This window comes from Kryptolebias marmoratus, linkage group LG3 (genome assembly GCF_001649575.2).
Source record: "Kryptolebias marmoratus isolate JLee-2015 linkage group LG3, ASM164957v2, whole genome shotgun sequence".
Classification (NCBI taxonomy): Eukaryota; Metazoa; Chordata; class Actinopteri; order Cyprinodontiformes; family Rivulidae; genus Kryptolebias; species Kryptolebias marmoratus.
In genome coordinates this window covers 26,919,931-26,943,994 of record NC_051432.1, presented here as the reverse complement: position 1 = coordinate 26,943,994, position 24,064 = coordinate 26,919,931, and the positions used below count along the sequence as shown (strand labels likewise).

The 24,064-nt window shown below is 42.8% G+C and overlaps 1 protein-coding gene across 8 annotated transcripts in view; it reads left to right on the top strand.

The window, feature by feature from the left end:
* Positions 1-24,064, top strand: part of ctnnd1 (catenin (cadherin-associated protein), delta 1) — a 29,472-nt gene that overhangs the window by 3,802 nt on the left and 1,606 nt on the right. For 2 of the 8 annotated variants that reach the window (XM_017432454.3, XM_017432455.3), the window contains exons 2-23: positions 5,443-5,590; positions 8,870-8,944; positions 9,355-9,480; positions 9,590-9,873; positions 10,542-10,632; positions 10,803-10,981; positions 11,064-11,319; positions 11,889-11,960; positions 12,906-13,056; positions 14,313-14,514; positions 17,030-17,147; positions 17,233-17,389; positions 18,674-18,691; positions 18,986-19,051; positions 19,123-19,250; positions 20,395-20,545; positions 20,638-20,827; positions 20,908-21,083; positions 21,327-21,374; positions 22,335-22,417; positions 23,041-23,095; positions 23,938-24,059. In XM_017432454.3, the coding sequence (XP_017287943.1) occupies positions 5,450-5,590; positions 8,870-8,944; positions 9,355-9,480; positions 9,590-9,873; positions 10,542-10,632; positions 10,803-10,981; positions 11,064-11,319; positions 11,889-11,960; positions 12,906-13,056; positions 14,313-14,514; positions 17,030-17,147; positions 17,233-17,389; positions 18,674-18,691; positions 18,986-19,051; positions 19,123-19,250; positions 20,395-20,545; positions 20,638-20,827; positions 20,908-21,083; positions 21,327-21,374; positions 22,335-22,417; positions 23,041-23,095; positions 23,938-23,996 (2,826 nt within the window). In that variant the 5' untranslated portion in view covers positions 5,443-5,449 and the 3' untranslated portion in view covers positions 23,997-24,059. Of the gene's footprint in view, positions 1-5,442; positions 5,591-8,869; positions 8,945-9,354; positions 9,481-9,589; positions 9,874-10,541; positions 10,633-10,802; positions 10,982-11,063; positions 11,320-11,888; positions 11,961-12,905; positions 13,057-14,312; positions 14,515-17,029; positions 17,148-17,232; positions 17,390-18,673; positions 18,692-18,985; positions 19,052-19,122; positions 19,251-20,394; positions 20,546-20,637; positions 20,828-20,907; positions 21,084-21,326; positions 21,375-22,334; positions 22,418-23,040; positions 23,136-23,937 lie in introns of those variants that run through there. The other 6 variants (XM_017432452.2, XM_017432461.3, XM_037974814.1 and 3 more) reach the window with 5 other exon arrangements.

Genomic DNA, 24,064 nt, shown 5'->3' with positions numbered 1-24,064 from the left:
AAGAAAATAAACGCTGAGCGACGACACAGTCAGCCTAAGAGGTCAGCGTCCATCATTTTTCCTTCTGATAGATGGTCGTTTGTGACCGTATTATGTTCACTGATGCTTAAATATCACCAGTGGGTGAAAAACATGGCCCTGTTCAGAACCGTCGTGGCTGAATCTGTCACAAATTTACAGTTTTAATTGTTCACACCTGGATGTGAAATCCTTTCTGAATGATCAGCTCTTGTTTCCCCACTCTGCGTGCAAATAAACGCAGAATCACGCCTGCTGAGCAACAGGAGAGCTACAGGTCTACCTGGTTCAGATTCACCTGAATCACAATCTGAGAACAAATTGTGATAGTTGTTTAAGTGTTTTTAAATCTAGAAAGTTGAGCCTGGTTTTAGGTTTAGTTTATTAAATGTTTAAATCGGGTAATAACCTGGTTGTTTGCCTGGAGTCACATCAGGACGGTTTGAATCCGTCCATTTTCTTCTTCCTGTTGGTGTCCATCTCCAGCGGTCACTGGCTGAAAGGTGGGGGACATCCTGGACTGGTCACCAGTCCATCACAGGGACACACAGAGACAAATGAGATGAGGGCGAAAAACCAAACACTAATTAATGGAGAAGACTTTCTGTAGCACCGTGGTTCTCTGTTAGGGTTCAGAATACAAAACATGGGGTGCTTAAAGGAAATATGTTGAAACAGATCTTTAATAATGGTTTATCTGCTTTTCTTTGAACTGCATTAGGGAAAAATGCAATATTTTGGGCGTTACTGCTTTCTTTTTTTTGTTGGACTTATGGCAGAGCGGCTGCTACAACTGATTCCTCTACAGGATCTGACAAAGTCCATCAGAAGACTGGATGCTGGGCCTTCAGGAGGAGCTCAGTTTGTGATGCTGATTGTTAGTTTAGGATGATTTCTGTGCACCGGAGGTGTCTGGTGGATTTAATCCTGGCTAGTCATTCCTGTTTCCTTTCTACTGTAGGAGTTAGGAGAAAGTCAGGTTTTAATTACATGTTTTGTATGTAACCTTGGTCTAAAATAAGTTCATATCATATTTATTAACCCACTCACTCACTGGCCACTTTATTAGGTCCGGCTTGCTAGTACTGACCTGGACCTGTAATTAGATTCAGTAAGAAGTTGGAAACGTTCCTCAGATTTTGGTCCATATTGACATGACGGCATCATGCAGTCGCTGCAGATTTGTAAGCTTCACTTCCATAATTCGAATCTCCCGTTCCACCACATCCTAAAGAACCGTGGAGGCTGTTGGATCAGATAAGGCAATGTTTTTCTAATCGCTGATAATTATGGTGAGCTTGTGCAAATTGTAGCCTCAGTTTCCTGTTCCTAGCTGACAGGAGTGAGCCACTGTGTGGTCTGCTGCTGCTGCAGCTCATCTGCTTCATTTGACACGTTGTTCCTTCAGAGATGCTTTTCTGCAGACCTTTGTTGGAACGAGTGATTGTTGCTTTTCTCTCATCTCCAGCCAGTCTGCCCGTTCTTCTCTGACATCGACGAGGCGTTTTCATCCACGCAGCTGCCGCTCACTGGATACTTTCACTTTTCCGGACAATTCTCTGGAAACCCTCGAGATGATTTAAAAACCCCGGCAGATCAGCAGCTTCTGAAATACTCAGACCAAAGAATATCTCACTTAAATCCCCTTTCTTCTCCGTTCTGATGCTCAGTTTGAGCTTCAGTAACACGTCTAGACGCCTAAAGGCATTGAGTTGCTGCCATGTGATTGGCTGTTTAGCTATTTGTGTTAACAAGCAGTTGTCTACAATAAAGTGGCCAGTGAGTGTAATTCCAGGTGATATTCTGCCTAATTTCAGTATTTATCCAAAGATCTCACTCCAGACTTCCTTGCAGTCAAACTCAGTTTATTTTTCGTTTTTTTTTTTTTTTTTTTTGCTCAGAGTTACAACTCAAACCCCTTCCCTGTAAACAAGGCTGTACATTTTCTTTCTGACAAAGATAACCGAGCTGGTGTTGTCTACATTAGATGCCCGACCTTGCGGAGATTCCTAGAAGTCTGTGTGAATGTATACTTTCCCTGCAGCTTCCAGGCCGTGCCCGTGCTGCGGGCCACGTGTTGAAGGGTGTGGGTGGGCGGTGGAGCCCCTTGTGGTTTTGTGTCAGGATGGTAAAGGTGGGACTAGTTGGTTGTGCGCCAAAGCCAACACACAAAGTCCAAATCTCTGTGTGACCATTAAATGGGGCTGAATCAGCAAAGCGTTTGTCCAAGCCACAACAGCATTTTACCACAGCTTCATTTTAGCTTTGTGTGTGTGTGTGTGTGTGTGTGTGTGTGTGTGTGTGTGTGTGCAGACTGGAACAGGATGTCTGTGACAAAATCACGGATATAGCACTGAAGTCATGCAATAATAAGGCCACACACCACAGACACAACTCTGGACACTGAGTAATGAGCAAAAAAAAAAAGTTTTCACCAAATATTCGAAGCAGTTTTGTTATACGAGCGGTGTGTGTGATGGCTCCAAGCAGTAAGTGGCTTAACGGTGTAATTCCTGAGTTATCCCATTAGCAGATAGGTTTGTGCTTTCTCACTAATGGCCTTACAAATAGAGTAATGACTGATTCCCAGGCTCTAAGTGGCAAAAGCCTTTTAAAGCTTTCACAGCGAACGACCCCCTTCACAGGACCGTCCGGAGAGGGTCTTCAGTCGCTTTACTTGCAACAAGGCGTGGAAACTTGAGCTTTTTTTTGTCCTCCGAAAAGGTTCTTATCTGTCAAGAAAAAACAAAACGAAACAAACATCTAAGGGTGTGATACAAAGTAATCTGATGTGTGGTGTCAAGTCGATTTTCCTGGCCTTTAATGCAGAACTCAGCTGCTACAGAACGGACGTTTTGGTATCTTTATTATTGTTTGGAATTCCCAGGGGAGAAAGGTTTTTCAGGAAATTATTTTGAGCCATTTTTCATCTTGTCAGCATTATCCACACACACGCAAAAAACAAAACAAACAGAAAACCCTGAGAGGTTGTTGCCCACTTTCTCTCTCTGTATGAGGAGTAAAGGACTCCCTTTTTAGGACAGCTTCCAACAGCTGAGACGGGATATGACATGTTAAACCTCACTGTGGAATGTATGACAATGGCAGTACGTGTTTTTGTGCTACTCGTGTGTGCCTCTGACCACGAATGTCTGTTTTTTTTTTCTTCCTCCCCAGCCGAATGGAAAGAAATCACTCTGCGTTAACGTCTCTGAAAGTAGCCTCAGTTCTGTTTGAGTCTTCGAGGATAAAAGCAGTGTCACATATACACACTTGATTTAGTCTCTGACCCACATACACAACCACTCATTCAAACACACACACACACTCGAGCTGGTGTTTGTCCACGCTCACTCTTTGTTCGTTCAGATAGACTCGTTCATGGAGACGGAGAGCAGATTTGTGTCTGCGAACCTTGATGTAGAAAATGATTTTTGCTTTGGTTTGGACACGAGCCATGTTCATGTCATCCAGTTATTAGACAGTGCCGAAGTAATCCTGCCCAGATTCTTCTCCCCTCTCTGCCCAGTTTCCCTGCTGAGGTTAAACGTTTTAGAAAAAGGACTCCGTTATGGTCTTAATTTGGACTGGACTGGCATTCGGTTTTTATCGTGCCTCTGTAATTTCGGTTTCGGCCATCTGTGGCATCTGTTTAGGTTGCATTTCCTCACAAAGGGCCAAAAGGATTTGAAGCAAAACAACTTTTTCCTATTTCTCTTCATCCATCTCTCCTGATTCATTGAGTCTATTTTTCTTTTTGCTACACATTAAAATGTGAGCATTCGACATCATTTATCACCCTCTGCTGAACGACGAAGGCAAACAATGTCTTTTTTTGTGTCTGTGTGCACAACAGCGTCTTATTTACCAGAATACCTCATGAACCACTTTTAATGAAACTAATTGGATTTTCATCTACAACTGATTAACTTTTGGAGCCAGACTGACTCAAGATGGCTGCCACAGCCAACTGGCCTTAAAAAGGGCACATGGAGGCTAGAAGTCTGTTAGTTTAACAGACATTGAGCTAAAATCCGTAACACATATTTTGACACAGATTGTGCAAGATCTTTTGTTTAAAGATTAACTATTTGAAGTCAGCTCTGTTAGCACAATATCTCATGAACCACTGCGTCCAGTTCAAGATGGCTGCCACAGCCACCTGGCCTCAGAAAGCACACTCTGACTGCAAAGGAATACGCAGAGTTTAGTGAGATCGTTTTAAAACTTTTATTTTGTTTTCTGGTCCAGTCAGTCAGGTAGTCTGTTTTTATTTAAACGGTTATTAAATACATCATGTTAGAAAAGTTTCATTACAGTTATGACAGCAAACAGATCTCTTAAACTTTTATAAACTCGTTAGATGATCAGTTTTCAGAAGTGATTTACTTAAACTCTCAGTTTGAGATTTTTCTCAGTTGGTCGTTGCAACATTTGGGAGTTTTGCAGAAAGTTGCTGATGTTTGGATACATTTTTTACAGCTAATAATTACATAATATAACGCTTTTCTGGCTTACTCATTCAAAAGACAAACAACTTTATATTATGCAGAAAATAAGGCGTTTTTAATGTAAAGTGCTCAAACAAAACAGGCGACTTCATTCTGCTTTAACAGGTTTATTCAGTGCTCTGTATTAGTGCTGACTTTCAGACAATATTGCAGACATTTTCTGACTTATCTGTGGGTCTCTATCAATGTGAACATATCATTTAGCATGCCTAAGTTTTTCTAACTCGAAAGACATCTTTGAATAAAGTAAGTCAAACACTTCCGTCATTATTTTTCAGCTTGAAGCTCACACAAACATAATGAGATTTGTTCACAGTGTGACAGCACATCATCACAGTTTTTTAACTTGGCATCGCTCCTCCTAACCCTTCTCTCTGTCTGGGCTCACATTCCTCTTCCCGCCTCACTTTCTCACAGTTTTCCAGCAAAAAAAGTGCTAACAAGCTCCACGTACTGCAGCTGAAAACATGCTGTTATTACCGCTTCTCGTGTATCTCACCTTCTAATTTTAATCCATTTTAGCAGCGAGGGAAGAAAGGTGCTGAGACGTGACGTTAGCTTTGCTCCCACAGCTGCTTTTCTGATCCTAAACCCACCTTAATCTGGACTGAACGATCTTGTTTTGATGAATTGCTAACAAGCTTTTTGCTCGCATTTTGTCCGTGCACTCTTCTTCTTCTGTTTTTTTTTCGTACCTGCTGCGTTTTCTCTGTTAATCCTTCATTTTTTAATCCTCACTGAGTGCTTTTTAACCTCCCAAATATTAATTTGTGTTCCTTCACTGTTTGAGCTCTGTTTTATATACATGTGTGTGTGTTCTTGGGTGACTCTGTCGGCTGTGTGTTAAATCCCGGTGTTGGTTTATTTTCTTCCTGCTCTCTGGTGGCGATCCTGTCCTGTCCTGCGCTCTCAGCGTGTGAATGGAGCAGTGTGCGAGTACGGCCTCCCTGCTGGCCTCGGTGCGGGAGCAGGAGAGGCAGTTTGAGATGCTGAGCCGAGCTCTGGAGGAGGAGCGGAGGTCGTGCGCCGGCACCTTGCCCCGCCCCCTCCCCAACATGCAGGTAACGCCCGGCAGACCACGCCCCCACCACCAGCAACACCACCACTACCCTCATGCACACTTTTCGATCCAAGTCTCCCTCGGATTCTTTCTCGATCCGAGCGATCTCATCCAAAATCATCTTCATGGTCATCTCATCTCTGCTGACTGGCTGGATGACAGCAGGCCAGAACAGGGGTAAACATGCCTCCTTTTAATCAAACTGGGCTGTAATATCTGCATGTTTTCATCCTGAGCTTTGGATGCTGAAAGACGACCAAAGTGACTGAAACAGTTTCAGTCAAGCCTTTTTCAGGAGGTCATTTATGCCCTGTCTACTTGCAGCTTTTGATGCCATGCTAGGGCTAGGCGATATGACCAAATCGTGATATTTTGGAGCGTTATAGCGATGTACATGTAGGTATTTTTAATCACTCTAATAATGTTTAATTCAACACTTTAACCTAATGCAGTGCTGAACTGTGATTCGCAGACATTGATCCTCTGACCTGTTATTCATCACAGGGTTATAAAACAAATGCTACAACTTTCCTCTGACATAATCCAGCAGCAGAAGTGACTTTTTTCAAGCTCCAGAATCAACAGGACGGAGTGTAAGAGTTTCTTCTGACCAGTCACCACATTAGACTCATTTACCGTTTGATAGCAACGGACCAGAGCAAAAAATAAATCCCAATCAAACCCAAAACCAACTAAATCTGAGCTGAGCACCTGATGCCAGAACCGTGGTAAAAGACCAGACCAGTCACTATAGGTAACTTAGATTTAAAATAAATGCAGCACATTCTGACCAGAAGCCTAATGAATAATAAATATACTAGAAATTAAGTCGTTAGCACAGCAAAACGGACAAAAAGAAGTCCATCCTCTGACCCTCATGTCCAGTAATTTCTTCTTTACAGCCGAGAGCAGGGGTGTCAAACTCCAGGCCTCGAGGCTCCGCTGTCCTGGAAGTTTTAGGTTTTTTCTGTTCCAACACACCTGATTTAAATGGTTTAATTACCTCCTCACCAAATCATTGAGTTCTCCAGAAACACGTCCACAAGTCGTTCATTTAAAGCAGATGTTTTAAACATGCAGGAGAGCGGCCCCCGAGGAGCGGGGTTTGACACATGTGGCCTTGAGACTAACTAGTTTGACAGTTAATTTATCGTTTAGCATGGCTAACTGCCTCTGAATCGTCATGTAACACACGCACGCACACACACACACACACACACACACACACAGAGCAACTTGAGTTTTCCCAGAGCCGACAATGTTATCAGGCAAATAGTAGCTTTAAGAAATTCCAGAGTAATTCTAATGTCGATTAACCGACTTCTATAAACTTCCTAAAACATCAACACTCCACGTGAAAAAGCCGAGCCAGTCTGAGTAATTAGGCTGATTTATTATTATTATTTTTTAAAGTCTTCCTGGTCGTTCCCTCGCAGATGAAAGATCCAGCGCCATTTTTTCCTCCAGAAACCCGTCGCTCATTTCGCCGTCTTTGAACACTCTCCAGCTTCTATTTCCCCTCACTTCCGAAACATGAACACAAATCCCGCGGCAGTTTTCTAGATGAGTGGGGGAGGCGGGGTGAGCCATGATGCATTTAAAGAAGCTGGGAAAAGATGAATTCTTGGTGAATTAGATGCAGACGCCTGAAAAAAACAGCAGTAAAAATTTATACCCGGAAGTCATATTTATCACATGAGGGAAAAACTCAATATTTTGAATATTCTGGATATATCGCCCAGCCCTACTCCGTATCTTTTCTCATCTTTGTACCATATCCATCTAATCTGCTTCTCCTCAGTAATCGTCCATATCGCATTCAAAGCCACCGTTTTCTCATCGACGTAACCCTCCCTCCACTCCTCGAGCTTAAAAATGCAGCTCATCACGTTTGTCCTAACTTGTCCATGAATGTCTGCATGCAGAGCTGAGTCTTGCTTGATGTTTTTTTTTTTTTTTTTTTCGTAAAAACAGCTTTTGTCACTGGTTAATACAGGAGGTTATCAAACAACACAGTTTCTGGATTCTGTTTAAAATAAGTAAACACATCCTGAGTCGGGTTGGGCCTCATATTGAAAGTCAGACTTGAGTAAAGTATGTGACTTTGTTTTCCTTATTTTGGATGAGTCATTTACCTGTTTCAACACCGACGTTGACTACTCGGAAGGACTTCATGCTCTGAGTTTACTACACAGACACGCAGTCACTCAAGCTAAATCATTCTTTCACTTTTTTTATCACCGTCATTAGTGTGGCTGAACCGTTAGTGTCGCCGTTACCCTCAGGAAATCCTTCAGACGCACAGATGACGAGTCAGTCTCTCCCACTCATTCATTTTTTTTCCTTTCACATTTGTCAGATTTGCATATAGACATCTTTTTTATTAAAAACTAGTGGCCAGTATAAGTGTGAGGTTTGTGTTTCCAGAGCAGGTCAGAAAGGCATCTTTGGCTCAAACCCTTTTACTGCTCCGTGTGTGTGTTTGTGTTTACATAGCCCATAGGTTTTAGCATGCCTCTTCCACTCTCCCAAAGCAGCGCAGCCTGATCTCAGTGTGTCCTGACAGGTTCCCACAGGTTTACGTCTGCCTGGCACTTTCTTCTGAGCTGAATAATCTGTGTGCTTTTTGCTTAATCTGCTTCAGTGATGTGGGCTGATTGTCTCTGCAGCATTCACCGTCATGGTCTCCAGCTAGCAGCAGGTTGTTATCTGTTGTCATTTCATTATTGGATTACTATTTAGCGATATTTTGCCCTGAGGGTGCAGAGATAGAGCGCCCTCTGTGGCTGGAAATGGAAGTGCATCACATTTAAAACTCCTGCAGGGGCAGTACTGATGATTTCAACATAAGAGGGGGAGGATTTTTGTTTCTGTATTTGTCTCCCTTGTGGGTCATTGTTCATTTCATCTGTGACTAATTCATTATTTTCATCCATTGATTCCATCCCAGTTCACTCATAAAACTGTTTGTATTGTGGGGTTAAAATCGTCCTTTGGCTGCAGCACAGAACAGACTTGAAGCTCTTGGCTGTCACTGACGTTGATGTTTTTAAAAAACACTGTTTCTGCATCTTGAATTACACATCAGCAGTTGCAAAACGCGATGAAAAGTCGTACGACGAAAGCTAAAATAATCGGTCGACAGCGACTGCTTCGAGTTTTTGTTTTCTTTGCAGCTGATTGAAAATGTTCAGTCATGCAGTCCGCGGTTTGGGGGCATTTGCCAAAGAATACAGTTTATTTGCTTTTCTAACTAATAGTTTGAATTGTCTTTTGACAGAACGGTCGTATTCCTTGTGATGCAGACATAGAGAGGCTGACGCTGAGCGAGGGTTACATCAACGGGACACATCACGTAAGAATCTTTGCTTTTCAGTTGGAGGATATTTAACATTACAATTAGTTTTGTTTTTTTCATGTGATGACTTTTAAAGCTTTCACTGGAGAGAATGATCAAATATTAGACTCAAGGGGAGCAAGCTGCATAAAAATAGATAATAAAACTTGACTTAAAATTGGTTTTAACACACCAAACACTACATTTGTTCTTTAACCGTAGTCTGTAAATATTGTTCCTTTCCTCAGGTTTAAAGTTGTTTTGAGAACAACAACAGTGTCAGGTTTTCTTTTGTCTGACACAGAAGTTAATTTGTCTTATTTGTGCACGAGCACAGCAGCGTCCGTGATGCTCTGTAACCCGTGATGAGCTCATAATTTGAAATACGACAGCTAGAATTTACATTAAAGTCAATACCGCGTCTGCAGTTCAGGATGGAGCCTGGTCAGGTGGTGCAGGAGTCCTTCACGGTGGAGGAGGATCCCCAGGAGATGCCACCTGTTATCTCCGTGGAGACCAGTGATGATGGGACCACACGGCGCACAGAAACCACGGTGAGGGCGAGAAAAAAGTAAAACGAGTCATATGCTCATTGAAGTGGTAAAAAACATGCTTATTGGTATTTTACTTGTGCCTCACTCATGTTTTTTTTATTTTTTCTAGGTAAAAAAAGTTGTAAAGACGACCACCACTCGTACGGTCATCCCCTCCGTGTCAGACGCGCTGTCCGTGGATGGGTCAGGTGTGGGGGGCTACGCTTCACCCATGGACCCGGCTTACAGGCAGGGCCCCGGAGGGGGTGCACCCACGGACTACCCTGCCCTCACCGTGCCCCGCAACTACCACTACGCGTCCTCGGGGGTGCCGTACGAAGACTACCGCGGTGCACCTCCCCCCGAGCCGTACGCGAGCCTCAACAGGAGCGCTCGTATGGATGATCGCTACAGGTAATCTGTTCAAATCTGCAGTGGTTCTTAAACCCCCAAGGAGGAGCACGTGCATGAAAAAACATGCACGTTAGGCTGCCTTCAGGCCCAGGCCTTCCTTGAAAACGAGATCTGTGAGATTTTCCTGGTTAAATAAAGGCTAATAAATAAATAATTGTCATTTCAACTGAATGTTGGTTTCTTAAAAATCCTGGTGAGTCCTTTTTACTGAAGAACAATTATGTAACCCATGTGTAGAGAGGATATATTGAAGTTCCCGGTGTACATGTTTCAGACTTTTATTTTGAAGGATTAAAACAAGTTCTGTGAGTTCCGCTGCGACGGGAGTAATAAACCACACCCTGGACTGGTTCAAACAAAGTACTACATGTTACTTTGTAGTTAACCAGGTAATAGTACACCAGTGTCCCCTGAATACAGTAAAAAAAAAAAAAACTAGAGAAAATGCATTTTCTGTAAAAATACAGAATAAACGCTGCTATCTGAATGACTTTGACCTGGAAGTTTTCCTCCTACCAAAGTGGGGTGCAGCGTGAGACATTTTCTGAACCACTGGATTAAAGGCGTTCACACATTTTGACAGATTTTTTTTTTTGTTTTACTTCAGATAAATTTTAAATCAGTTTTCCTCTTCTCGTTCTCCACCCCGTTCCCTTTCCTCTCGTCAGACCGGTCCATCCAGACGGTTACAGAACTCTGGATCCGAGCTACAGAGCCCCCAGCAGAAACCAGATGGACCCTTATGCTGCTCAGCCACAGGTATGTTCAGCAGTCACTGCATCGTTTGCTTGGAGGTATGTTTTGGCAGGATCTTATCTTGGCCTGCCGCTCTTTCATGTTTAACCGGCTGCATTAAATGTTTGTTGTTTGTTAAAGTAGCTGGTTTGTTGCGGATGTTTTTCTGAATCATAATTTCTCTCTGTGTGCAGGTCGGGCGCCCAGAGCTTTCCTCCATCCCGAGGTTTGTCGCCGAGCCGTACGGTTTGGAGGATGATCAGCGCAGCGTTGGCTACGACGACTATGACTATGGCATGGGCAACCCCGTGCACTACAGCACCTTGCCCCACAACCACCACGCCTATCCTGGTGGACCTCCTCGCAGGACTGCGTAAGCATGCGCTGCGGGGGTGGAGAGTTTGCAAAACAATGCCCAGAATTGATTTTGTGACTGAATATCTGTGTTTTACCAGGAGTTACGAAGCTCTTCTGGACGGTGAGTTGAGCGGGGCAGGAGACATGTACTACTGGGGGAGAGGGGCACCTCTGGCTCAGGGGGAGAGGGGCAGCATGGCTTCTCTGGACGGCACCCTGAGGAAAGGACCCCCGCCCGGTGGTTGGCGCCAGCCGGACCTGCCGGAGGTCATCGCCATGCTCAACTACAGGCTCGACCCCGTCCGTAGCAACGCCGCTGCGTATCTGCAGCATCTCACCTTTAAGAACGACAAAGTAAGACCTTCTGTTGTTGTTGGTTTTTTTACATTAAAGCTCAGAAAGTTGCTGGAAATGGAGGCTGATTCCACCAGAAGTGATCAGAATGTTTTATCAGACATTTAACTTCAGGTTGAAACTATGAACTGGCTCAAATAAAGTGTGGGGAAAACAAACAAACTGTTGATGGACTCCGATCACTCCGCCCTACTTTCATTTTATTATTTATGAAAATGTAACTTTAGTTAAAGTTTTAATTTTGCTTCTTATTAAACTGCATGTTCACACTTTTACATTTTATAGTGTAGTACTGAGTGTGATGTGTTTGTGAGGATATATTTGTGTTTCTGTTGGACATTTGAATGATTTATTGGGATATTGTTAAATATCCAGTTAATTAGTCAGATTTTATGTCATCTGAATTCAGCATTTTAACACAGACAGGGAAGTTTATACAAATTATTGTTCATTGTAAGATGTAGGAAAAAACATCAGTTATTCTTTGTAAAACCGGGATACAACTTTATACGTTTTGTTTGAATAACTGAAACCCGACCGATGTTCTCATCCGTCCTTTTTATTCCCAGGTGAAGTCTGACGTTCGTCGTATGAAAGGCATTCCTGCTCTGGTGGAGATGCTCGACATCCCAAACAGAGAGGTCCGTTTACATTTTTTTATAGCTTCTAATTTTCTTTTAATAGCTTCCCCTCTTCTGCTGTTGAGTCCTTTTGTATCATTATTAAAATTATTTGAGTATTCAGGCATTTCTTTTGTTTGATTTCAAGAAGAACAGCCTGAATTTGTATAATTCACAAAAAGGGAATTGATTTTGGGATTTTAGTTAACAAAATAAAACCCTTCAGGACTCCTAACTCCTGTACAGAATGAATGAGGTCAACTTTAGACTTAAATATGGATTTAAACAAAACATTTTGTGGCTTTTTTTATGGTTCATTTTTATTCAGATTTAGCTGTGGTGAACTTTTTACTGTTGGATGAAAAAAAACCCACACGGAGTAGATTCTCTCATCCAGGACATTCCAGTTTGTTTTTTAAAGGCAGCTTTATATTCTTTAAGACGTTTCATCTGATTAGAAAAGCTGAAGTTTTTGTGAATGAGATGTAAAACATTAAAAAACAAAAACAAGAAAAGAAGTGAAGTCCAGCTGCCGTTTTTAAACAACATTAGCATATCATGCATTTCAAAACCAAAGCGAAACGACCATTTTGTTTATAATATTGTCTTAAAAAAAGGGTCAGATAGAGAGTTTCTTATATCTGCATGTAATAAGTTTTAAAAACATTAAATTACGCTGAACTAAACCCAACTGATGTATAATTATGTGGTTATGGATTGTAAGATGTTCATAAACTTTCTGAAATAAATATTTCTTTTATTGCTGAAGTATGTTAAAAATATCATGACTCAATAATTTACATTTAATGACATGAATCTGTTAATTTCTCTTCCAGAACCCATGCATTGTGTTGTATGTTGTAGCTTTAACAGGAGCCTGTTTGGTGGAGTTTTTCTCCGTGAACTCCGTGCTTTACGTGACGCTGAGGAATGGCTCCTAAAGCTGTCGTTGGGTCTCTGTTGTAGGTCCACTATGCAGCTTGTGGAGCACTGAAGAACATTTCTTACGGCAAAGAGGCAGACAATAAAATAGCCATTAAGAACTGTGATGGAGTTCCTGCCCTGATCCGGCTGCTGAGGAAGATCCACGATCAGGAACTCACAGACATCATCACAGGTTGGACGAATGTGCAAACACACCATGTTGTGTTTCTAGGCTGATATGTGTGCATGGTTTTTTATTCCTGGCGCCTATTATTCATGAATCAAGTTGAGAAGCGCGTTGAAACCCCGACGTTTGACGGAAATGCTCCTGAGAACGCAAAACGTTTGAGATATTTTCTGCAAACTTCCTGTAGATGATATCCAACCAGCTTCTCGGGGCTCTGTCACTCTCCGTATAAAGTCAGGAAGTCTGTGTGTTGGGAGATGTTCGTTTTCACACACACACACACATTTCTTTTTTCATGAGACACCCGGATCAGAACTCCCGGGAAGCTCCTCCCTCCTCCTACATCATCTAAACGAGACACACTTCCTCCCGGCCTCCAGCTGCTTCTCAGCAGAGCAGCAGAAGCAAAATGGCTCCATTAAAGCTCGTAACCACGCCCACAACAACTTCCGACCAATCACACGACACTTGGAGCAAACCCCTGGCCTCACCTGTGATCGTTATGTTTAAGTCATGACTAAATAAATGAGATTAAAGACACAAGCAGCTAAAACTGGTTTGTTTTTGACGGGTGTGTGGGCTCAGGCTGATGCTCCTACGCATCAAAAGGAATCAGCCGAGGCGGTTTGACGGTTTTATTTTGACGACGTCTCGCTAAAAGGAGACCCCAGGGCAGACCCAGGACTGACCGGAGGGACGACATATTCCTCTTGGCCTGGGAGCGCCTCAGGGCGAGGAGCCGGGGGGAGAAACTCAGACCCGTTGTCTCCGTGATTCAGCTGAGCAAATGAAAATGGCCGCCTGGAATGCGCCTCGCGATAGATCGGTGTTGTGATAACACAACGAGAACAAGTAAAATTCAGAGAATCTGGTCTAAACCTGCCAACAGCTCAACGACTGACCCTGACAAACTGAAATTTACTTTCCCCCAAAAAACAAAACCCAACCAGGACTTAGATGCAGGTACAAGAGAAGAGAAAAACTGGTTTGTTAAAGTTTATCTGACTGCTCTGCAGAATCATTTTGCTTTTAAAGTTTTCCTATCTGACCAGTTAAAACAAGAAACGAGCCTCAGCTATCCATCCTGTTCATGTCAGAAGAATTGTTTAAAGTATTAAAGCTGTCAGACCATCTTATCTTCCTCCTCACACACACAACCTGCCGAGCGATTTACGCCTCATGTTTTTAATTTTTATGGCTCTATTTTTAAAGTGGTACTCCTCGGCCCGTTTTTAAACCCTTAAATCCTGTGGTTCTCCCAGGTACGCTGTGGAACCTGTCGTCCAACGACTCGGTGAAAATGGAGATCGTGGACCACGCGCTGCACGCCCTCTCCGACGAGGTCATGGTGCCCCACTCGGGCTGGGAGCGAGGGAGCAACGGGGCGGCGGGCGGCGAGGAGAACTGCAAGCCCAGACATCTGGAGTGGGAGGTGGCGCTCACCAACACGGCGGGCTGCCTGAGGTACGGAGGGTTGACAGAACGGTATGAGGGCGGAGGAAGAGTCAGCGAGTTAACTGAGCTGTGGAGCCGGATGTGTGTGATTAAGATGGAGGATGACATTAAGGTTGAAATACAAAGATTTAGTGTTTCCAATCATAAAACACTTTGCTGCTCTGGAACAAAGGCTCCATTTATCAGTGAAATCGTTGTACGGCTCCTTTAGCTCTTATTTATCTGCTGCTTTTCAACTTTATTCTTGCACTTTTTACAAGAACATGGGAAAGAAAATCCAATAAATCATAAATTTTACGACTATCTTCCATTTAAGATGATAATAAAAGTACAAAAGTAGCTTTAAAGTTGGGGGAAAAAAAGGAAACCTGAACAAATAAGAACTACAGCAGAATGCAATAACACGAAACGCTCAATTTGAGTGTTTTCCTGTAACTACTTGCTCATCTAATTAGTTGTTAGCTTTACGTTGGGGACGTTTGGTTGAAATGTCAGCCTTTTATCAAAGAGAAATTCAAAATGAACTCCAGAGGAGGTCAGGCGCCGCAACCGTGAGGTCGAGAGCGAGACGAGAAGTTTAAAATGGAGCAGCGGGGCATCGACTTGTGCCGTGTAAACAATCTGTCCTCTTAAAGCACATTTAATTAGTGCTCATCTGCTTGTGGGGAAAAGTTTGTCTAAATGATTTTATCTGGAGTACTTGGAGGTCTTGGTATTTGGAGTTCTGCACTTCGTCAGCGTAAATCAGCGGTCAGTGACTTTAAATCTGAGCAGGAAGGATGGAAACAACAAAAAAACATCTACATCTATTAAGGATTAATCTCATGAGTTCCCTTTTTAAATATCTGGGTTTGGTACAGTTCTTCACCATCTAAAGTAGGACTGTTCACGAACATAATCCATGTTTTCTGAAGTCCAACCTTTAAACGAGCTGCAGCGTCTGCGACTCGTCATGTTGGATAAAAGTGGATTCACTGCTGTTGATTTGTAGTTTGACCTAAAGTCTAATATTTTTAAATATGTTAAAGGAGTAACAGAAGGTCGTGTAATGTGTTGCAGCTTTAAATGTTTGATTTTAAACATGAAGTTACATTCACACCTTTGAATTCTGAAGCTAAAACAGTTTGAATCTGTGAAAATCAAAGTCTGTAAATCAGATAAATCTGAAACCTTAGTGGGACGGTTCGGTCAATGTGCAACTATTAATACAGATTTAACCGATTTCTGCAAATTTTGGTCAGTCTTGTGATTTTGGCCAGTTGTTGCAACTTTATTTTTGCTAATTTGAGCAATCGCCAACCCAAGCTTGCAGGATAAAAGCACCAGAAAAATGACATCTGGCAACAAATGTTACTTCTGCAGTCTGTGAACGTCAGTGTTCCACATTAAAGTGGTGGAAAACTTCTGGATGATGAAAAAAATTGTCTCTTGAAAGCTCTTTTTAACGTGAAACATCCCGGAGGATCTTTGGGTGCGCTCCTTTTCAATCAGCCGGGCTCTGACCCGGCTAGAAGTGATGATGACGAGCAGCAGGGGAGGAGGAAAACGCTGACAGGAAGGAGACTTCGAAGTTTATTACATCATCACCAGCTGACAACGTAAAAATCAAGAAATCAGCCGCTGCTTCATGCGGAGTCTGTAATTCATTACTTTTGGACCACAGCATCGAAACCGCTTTATTTAATTCAGTGATCAGATAAAATTATTTTTTATTAGGTTTTTCTTGTCATCTTAAAAAAAATAAAATTAAAGTGCAACTTTCTGGAAAAGCTGCTAAAAAAATTATGACATTTTAGGCCACAGAAAATCCTGATTTTCTTTTTAAATGACTTGCAGGACGTTTCCAACCTGTAGCTTCATGTTGGCTTTAAAATGTGTGAATTTTCAGTTTCTGGTGACTGAAAACAGCAGATGGCAGCTAAAGTTTATTAGCTTTTATTTTTTTAAAGCGTTAAGAGGCAGAAAGTTGATTGTTAGGATACTCCCTTACAACCTAATCAGTTCTTTGTGCTCTTAGATTAACGATATAGAAATTCCAACTCATCCTGAGAGTCAGAGGCTCTCTCCTCCTTCCTGTAAACGTTTGCCTGTTGGAACACGTGAATTTCCTGAACTATGCAGTTAGGAGGCATTAGTAACACCCCCTCGCTGCCGTCGCTGAAGAAAAAGCGTCGAAGGGCGTGTCCGTTACTGGAGGAGAAAAAAACCAGGCCAGGTACAAAAGGCTGAGTTTCTCCTTCATGTTGCTTCACCCGGTGTCAGGTTTCCATCCGGTTCAGTTTGGGCTCTGAGGGTGAATCAGACGTAACTCGATGCGGTCAAACTGTGCCGTCTTTGTGAACTCGGACTCAACAGGAGTTCCATTCAAGCAACTCTCAGAGGGGGAGGGGGGCGGATCTGTCGAAACGTTACGTCCTCACACCTTTGTGTCGCTAAAACTGCTTCTGTCCTTTTTTAAATAAAATCTGAACTATTTCATTTATTCCTGATCATTTTTTGACGCAGCGTTTGTTTTGTTTTAAAGAAACGTGAGTTCAGAGCGAAAGGAGGCCAGGAGGAAGATGAGGGAGTGCACGGGATTGGTGGATTCTGTCATGTACATCGTTCAGTCCCAGATTGACTGTAAGGATATGGACAACAAGGTGTGTGGGCAGCAGCACCCGAAGCTCGAAGTTTGTTTTGTTTAGTGCGTTTTACAGATTCTTGGTTTTGCTCTCCTGCCTGCAGTTGACGGAGAACTGCGTTTGCCTGCTGAGGAACTTGTCCTATCACTTGTATTGTGAAATCCCCGAATACGAGCGCTACAAGGAGAACACGCCCATCGTCCAAGGCCCCGCCTCCTCCGGTCAGAAAGGCGGCTGCTTCAGCTCCCGCAAGAGCAAAGGTCTGTGTGGCAGAGCGGGACGGAGAGAGAGGCGTGTGCTGTCAGTTTCAGGAGCGTTTGGAGCTTTATCACTGACAGCACATTCTCCCTCGACTGATACTCACACACACACACACACTTGTACAAACAAAACCACTCTCTGCCACAGGAATGTTAACAACCTCCTCTCAGAAAAAGCCCATTTTCTGTTCAGCTGCTGCTCATGTTTCACTCACAGTATTGATTCGGTTTTGTTCCCTGCAGTTTTGTAAAGTGGCCGAGTTGCAACGTTGTTTTTCACCGACGGATAATATAATGCAAGAGTACTTTGAAACTGAACATTTTATCTAAAACCTACATTTTTTATTTCAGTTTTTTACAAGGGGATGAGGCTGGGTGGAAGAATAACCAGAAACTTTGCCCTGAGTGCAGCAGCGCGTCCTTTGGCAAATAAAACTGTAAATATTTCTTAAACGCTGACAATCTTCATCATAGTTTTGATATTCTCTCTCCTCTCTACTGGAAGTCAAACGACTTGTGACTCGTTTTTATAAGCAGGTGTCAGCATCTGTAAAATGAGACCTAATTACCTCTCCGTACACATAAAATGCCAACGCCAGTATCTGACTGGGTTTATACTTTATACTTCATCAGTTCCTTTGTTTATTGTTCTGTAATCCACGAGCTTCGCTGCTGCTCAGTTTTCCTGAGTTTGTTTTAAATTCATTGAGAAAGAACCGCAGCTGAACTTTGAAGCTGTGGTAGTTTTTGTTATTCTGCCAGTTTCTGTTCATATAGGAAATTAAACTTTAGACAAACTACAGATCAGAAGTTAACATTGTAGAGCTTTTCTTTCTGAAAGTAGTCAAACTATTGGTTGAGAAAGCAAAGCGTAAAGGAGTTTAGACTTCTTGTTTCAGAGCCACAGTGTCTGGAGCGTCGTTTGACAGTTTACACTTGTTACAAAGTTGTTGTTTTTTTAGATATTTTCAAACCTATAGAGTCCTAAGAGGTGACAGGATGACAGACACACAAATATCCTGTTGTACAAGAATCAGCTGCTAATAATTATGTCAGGGTATAAATCAGTGATGTGGAATAAACGGAGCTGGGGTTTTGCTCTGGGAGCTGTATTTGGTCTTTTCGGATCGAAGCTGATGTTCTCTGGGTGGCTCACTTATGGCTGCATTTCTTTTACTTAAATGCTCGACCTTCCTCCTGTTCTGCGACTCTCTTTTCCCTCCTCATGCCATCGTTTTGTCTTCTCTCTCCTGTTTTCCTCTCCGCTGTCCGGCTCGGCTGCAGATGAGTGGTTTTCTAAAGGTAAGCTTCCTCCTCTGTGTGACGTCACTTTGCTTTCGCTGCCTGTGGTCGTCTTAGTGGAAGCAGTAGTCAGAAAGCTGATCTAACACTTAGAGCGTGGGATACTAACTCTAACATGCACCTTTTCTTTCCTCTGTGAATGACTTATGTAGTCGGTAAACAACTTACAATTCAGTTCTTTTTATTTTGTTTGTGATTGCATGTCTCACTGAACTAGAGCAGATGTAGCAACAGAAGATGTCACACATTGAAACTTTGCATTTCTGTGACGTTAATGCTGAGGTTTGCTTCTAGGAAAGAGAGATGAGAGTGCAGCTAATGAACCAATCGATATTCCAAAGAGGACGACTCCCGCTAAAGGTAAACACCGGCTCCGCTGGTTGTCATACTCAGAAGAAAACATGTTTACTGATAACCCCCTTCTCCTGCAGGATATGAGCTGCTCTACCAGCCAGAGGTGGTCCACATCTACAAATCCCTGCTGATGGAGTCCAAAAACCCCACCGTGCTGGAAGCCTCAGCTGGAGCTATTCAGAACCTGTGTGCTGGACACTGGACTGTAAGAACCGCCGTCCGTCCGAAAACCAGCATTCTGACGAGGAAGTGTTGGCACAGATGTTGGCACAGATGTTCCAGACTGATCACAAGTAGAAACAGATCCCGTAGAACGTCCCCAACACACAACTGAAGATCACGTCTGATCGAGCTTTACTTCGTCATTAATTGTTGACGAGATATTTCAGCTGCACAGCGGAGCAGAAAACATGACCAACAGATTTGATTATTATTTTTTTTGGCTGTAGTTTTTTGGCATTAAAACAATCTTTATAGTTTAATCATCAGTTTGGATCTGACCAGATAGCACGGAGAGTCCATCTCCAAGATGGAGTCCAATTGGAGACCAGTCGACGACTCAAAATTGCGAGAAAATCGGCAGATATTCAGTTTCACCAAACTCTGACCAAGCAACTTAGCAAGCCAGCTCTGTAAAATCACAGCTTGTTTTTGTTGCCCACATCGCGCCGCCTTTATTTGACTCTGAAAGCAGATTTTTTTCACGCAATTAGAGAACTGAATCCCTTTTTTGTCATATAGATTTGATAAACATTTGGCTTTCACCATCCTGTTCACAGTGACAGGTTTTATGTAATTGTTGGTAAAGGTGTAGCTCACAGCGCCACAGATGTGACGTGTGTGTGTTTCTGTTCAGAAAAGCCCAACTCTGCAGGAGGTAACAGATAAACAGACCCAGAGAAAGAAATTTTATTTACTACTTAATAAAAGGGGTCTTTCTGCTGTCTGGAAACCTATTATGACTAAACAACGTGGCAGGAATGAAGCTTTTTCTGACATATTTTAACAAGTTATTACAAAAAGGCTGGTCCAGTATTGAGTTAGATTATTGTTTCAGAGAAATGAGAACCATCTCGTGTCAGATTAGTGGAGTAATGCTGGGAATCTGGAGAAAAATCTTTGTAAAAAGGGTTTTTTTGTGAAAGATATCAAATGGTTTAAAAGAAAGATCAGACTGATCAGCCTCAGCTAGTCCCAGACCAAATTTTAGCTCATTATCTGTAGCAATGTTTGGTTTTAAAGTCAGTTGGCTGTGGCAGCCATCTTGAATCGAGCTGATTCCAAAGGTTAATCAGTTGCAGACGGCCATCGAGCCATTTAATAAATTGACTGTGAACTTTCTGTTTCAGTATGGGCGGTACATCCGTACCTTGATGCGGAAGGACAAGGGTCTGGCTGCGGTGGCCGAGCTGCTGAGCCACGAAAATGACAGAGTAATCCGAGCCATGTCTGGAGCCCTTCGCAACCTCGCTATAGATCCTTTCAACAGGGATCTACTGGGTGAGCAGCCACAAAAACTCCATAAAGAATCAGGAATCATTACGGTGTTCTGTATCCGAGCTCGTCTTTTACTGCTCCGTCTGTGTTTTCAGGTCAAAATGCGATCCCTTCGCTCGTAGCGAACCTGCCGAGTGGCAATCAGCCTTCAAAGCAGGTGTCGGAGGAGACGGTGGTGTCGGTGCTGAGCACGCTCTACGAGGTGCTGGGCTCCAACGTGGAAGCAGCCAAAAAGCTCACTTCCTGTCAAGGAGTCGAGAGACTGGTGCTCATCAATAAAGACGGGTAATCCAGATGAACACATCTGGATGATCTGGGTTTCCCTTTCGCTATTTGCTGTTTGTCTCATTTTTTTCTTCTTCCAGGAGACGCTCAGACCGGGAAGCACGAGGAGCCGGTCTGATTCTGCAGAAACTGTGGGCCTTCAAAGAGCTCCGTAAGCCTTTGGAGAAGGATGGCTGGAAGAAGACTGACTTCATGATCACCACCAGCCCCAGAGACCCCATCGATCCTGACAGCACTCTTCCACTCATAGATAAAGGTCTGAGACGGCTCTGCTGCAGCAACATGTTGTCCTTTTTCTTTATTTTAAGCATTGGAGCATGTTTGGGTTTTACTGTGCATGAACAACCTAAAAACACACACAGTGGGCTTTTCTCAGCCTCACATTTTGCTTCACACCGACCTGTTTAAGTATTTATTATAAAGGCTTTATTCTCACCATTTTCTTTTTAAGTGTGAAAAGGTTGATGTGACGTGCTTTGCTTTTTTCTTTGATTCACAGGAGGGAGAAACGACAGGGAAATGATTCCAATGAATGATATGGGACCAGGCAAGTCTAAAACGCAACACACACACACACACAGTTAAAATACTACACCACATGAAACTAATCTGAGACACAAGCCTTTTTATTGATGTTAAAACAAGTTACTGTGAGAAATAAATAAAACTAAGTGAAGTGTGTCGCTTCAGCTACTGCCAGAAATTTAATTATTACTTTAGAATAATCTAAACTAAGAAAGAATCCCTACGTTTTGATGTTTAAAGGCTCATTATGGTCTCCGTAGTAACCACGGACCTGTGTCTGTCGCTCCCTGGCTGCCAAGTTAACGATAGGCGGACAGAAACGCAGACTGAAAAGTAAAGCTCAAACAGTTGCTGTGTGAAAACTTAAAGTTGGGAAGAAAAGATTTAAAAATGATTCAGAAGTGTGTGACATCATCATGACAGTTAGACGGTCTGTTAAAATCGTTAAACCTAAACTGTGTTTGTGTAAAAAAATGTGAAAGGTATCCAAATGTAAAGTCCAGTTTTTGACCCGTTAAGGAATGTCTGAGCTGTAAAGAGGGTTGAGTTTCCTCACGAGTCACCAAAATCCCGATGAACTCCTTTTTCTTTGTCTTTTTTTTAATGAATTCTGTCACCGAAGTGAGATGTGCCGCTACCAAAATTAGAAAGAATTTGAAATCTTTATTTTAGTTCCTGAAAATGAATGCAGCTTTCTTGTTTTTTTTGCACTGTAGATGTAATGAAACACGCCGTCGTTTCAAAGAACGAGCTCATGTGATCAGAGTCTGTGTTCGGGATGACACACCGTATATTATCTGAACATCTGTACAAGCTGAAGCCATTTTTGTGTTTGCTAACGTCGATTAGCTGTGATGGCAGTCCTGAACTGGGTTGATTCAACGTTAATCAGTCGTACTTTTCATTTAAGGCATTTCATTAAAATTCGCCCAGTGGTTCGGTGCATATTTTGCTAACAGACGTATCTCTGCTCCCTCTTTAGATGCCTACTCCACACTGGATCCGAGAGGAAGGAAGAACACTCTGGATGAGACACTCGAACCTGCTGACAAAGACACAGCGCAGGTAGACCCCCCCCGAACACACAATCCTGCATGACCTACAAGAGAAAAAACTGTCTTCTAAAATAACAACAAAACTGCAAAATACTTCTTGTACCTCCCTCCTAAACCCAGTGAGTGAATGTAAGGAAACGATCTCGACTCTTCCTTTGCCCTGAGTGTAAGTTTTGGGGTTTAGGACTGGGGTTGATGCTGCTCCCATCTGCTGCTGCAACACATTTCCACCTAACCCGGGAGGCGAAAGCTAAAATCCCGAACATCTTACGGCGTTTCTATAGAAAAAAGGGTGGAAATTGGTAGACGCTGAATGTGAGCTCCGGGAATGTTTTCGTGTGAATGTTCTCACACCCACGGACAGCATGTTGTTGCATGTCTGGATCTTGCACATGATCTCTACTCTGCGTCTCTTTTTCTACCTGAAACACAAACTAACAATAAACTAACAACTTCTAACCCTCTTTTTTTTTTTTTTGTTTTTTTTTTGTCATCTTATCTTTATTTCCCTCCTCTTTGACTTAAAAAAAAAAATCTGTCTATGTTATCACTCTGCCCCTTCTCCGGGTTTCTTTTTACATCTTTGAAACTCTTTCAAACGCTCCCTATCCCTTCATTTTTCTTTTTTCTCAGGGAAAGATGTATGGGGAGAGGCAGGCCTCCTTGCCTCTGATGGATTCTTATGATGGTTAGGCCACACCCACTGTCACACTGCATGTCAGCGCATGGTATGTGTGTCCCATCGGCTTCCCCGCTCAACTCGCTGCATGACGTTTTTTACCGTAGCTGTGTGTTTCTGCTCATTTTACTGTGACGGATTGCTCCCCCTGTTGGTGACAAGTGTCAGTGACTTTTGTTCTCCCTAGGTTGTTTATTTATTTATTTATTTGTTTATTTTTGTTTTTCTGCACATTTTAAAAACGTGACATCGCTGCTCACAGCCTTTACTGTGTTTTAAAAAGGTACTCATTGCAAACTATGAAATGAAGCATAAAAATAAAAGGTTTATCCTGATTTATATCATATGGATCGAGTTGAAGGAGTTCGGTTGTTTTCTCAGATATGTGATTCTGAAACGAAGCGTCGCTAAATCGGCTCGAGTCACGTGACCGACCTGCGTCAGGCCGGCTTTAGTCTGCGTAGGTAAACGAATACGGCGGAATCAGACGAGGGGAGGATCTCGAGGGCGACAGACGACCGTTTAAAGGTTTAGCATTTTATTTATTTGTTTATTTATCTCAACTCGAACCCAAACGGCGCTCTCATGGCCTGTTTCCGTAGCTGAACCAACACACCTGGTGTCAAATGTTGCTCCCCAAGTTTAAATTCGAGGAAACGTGAACCGTCGTTATTAGGAATCGTGTTTTTTATCTTCACTGCATTTCAATGAGTACCTTTTTTTTTTTTTTATCGTTTCTGGATCTGAATTTGAAAGCATGAGCACCTCCCATCAGCTGCTTCACACAAACAGTTTCCACATTTGTGCCTCTCTTTTTGTTTGTTTGTTTGTTTTGTTCCCCCTCCTTGCAGAAAAACTGATTGTGTGCATCACGAGACGACAGCCTCCTCCCACTTACTGCCCTTGCTGAACTGACACTACGGGGGACCATGACACTACCAACAGCTCCTCACTCCCGTCCTTCCTCGCAGCTCCCCC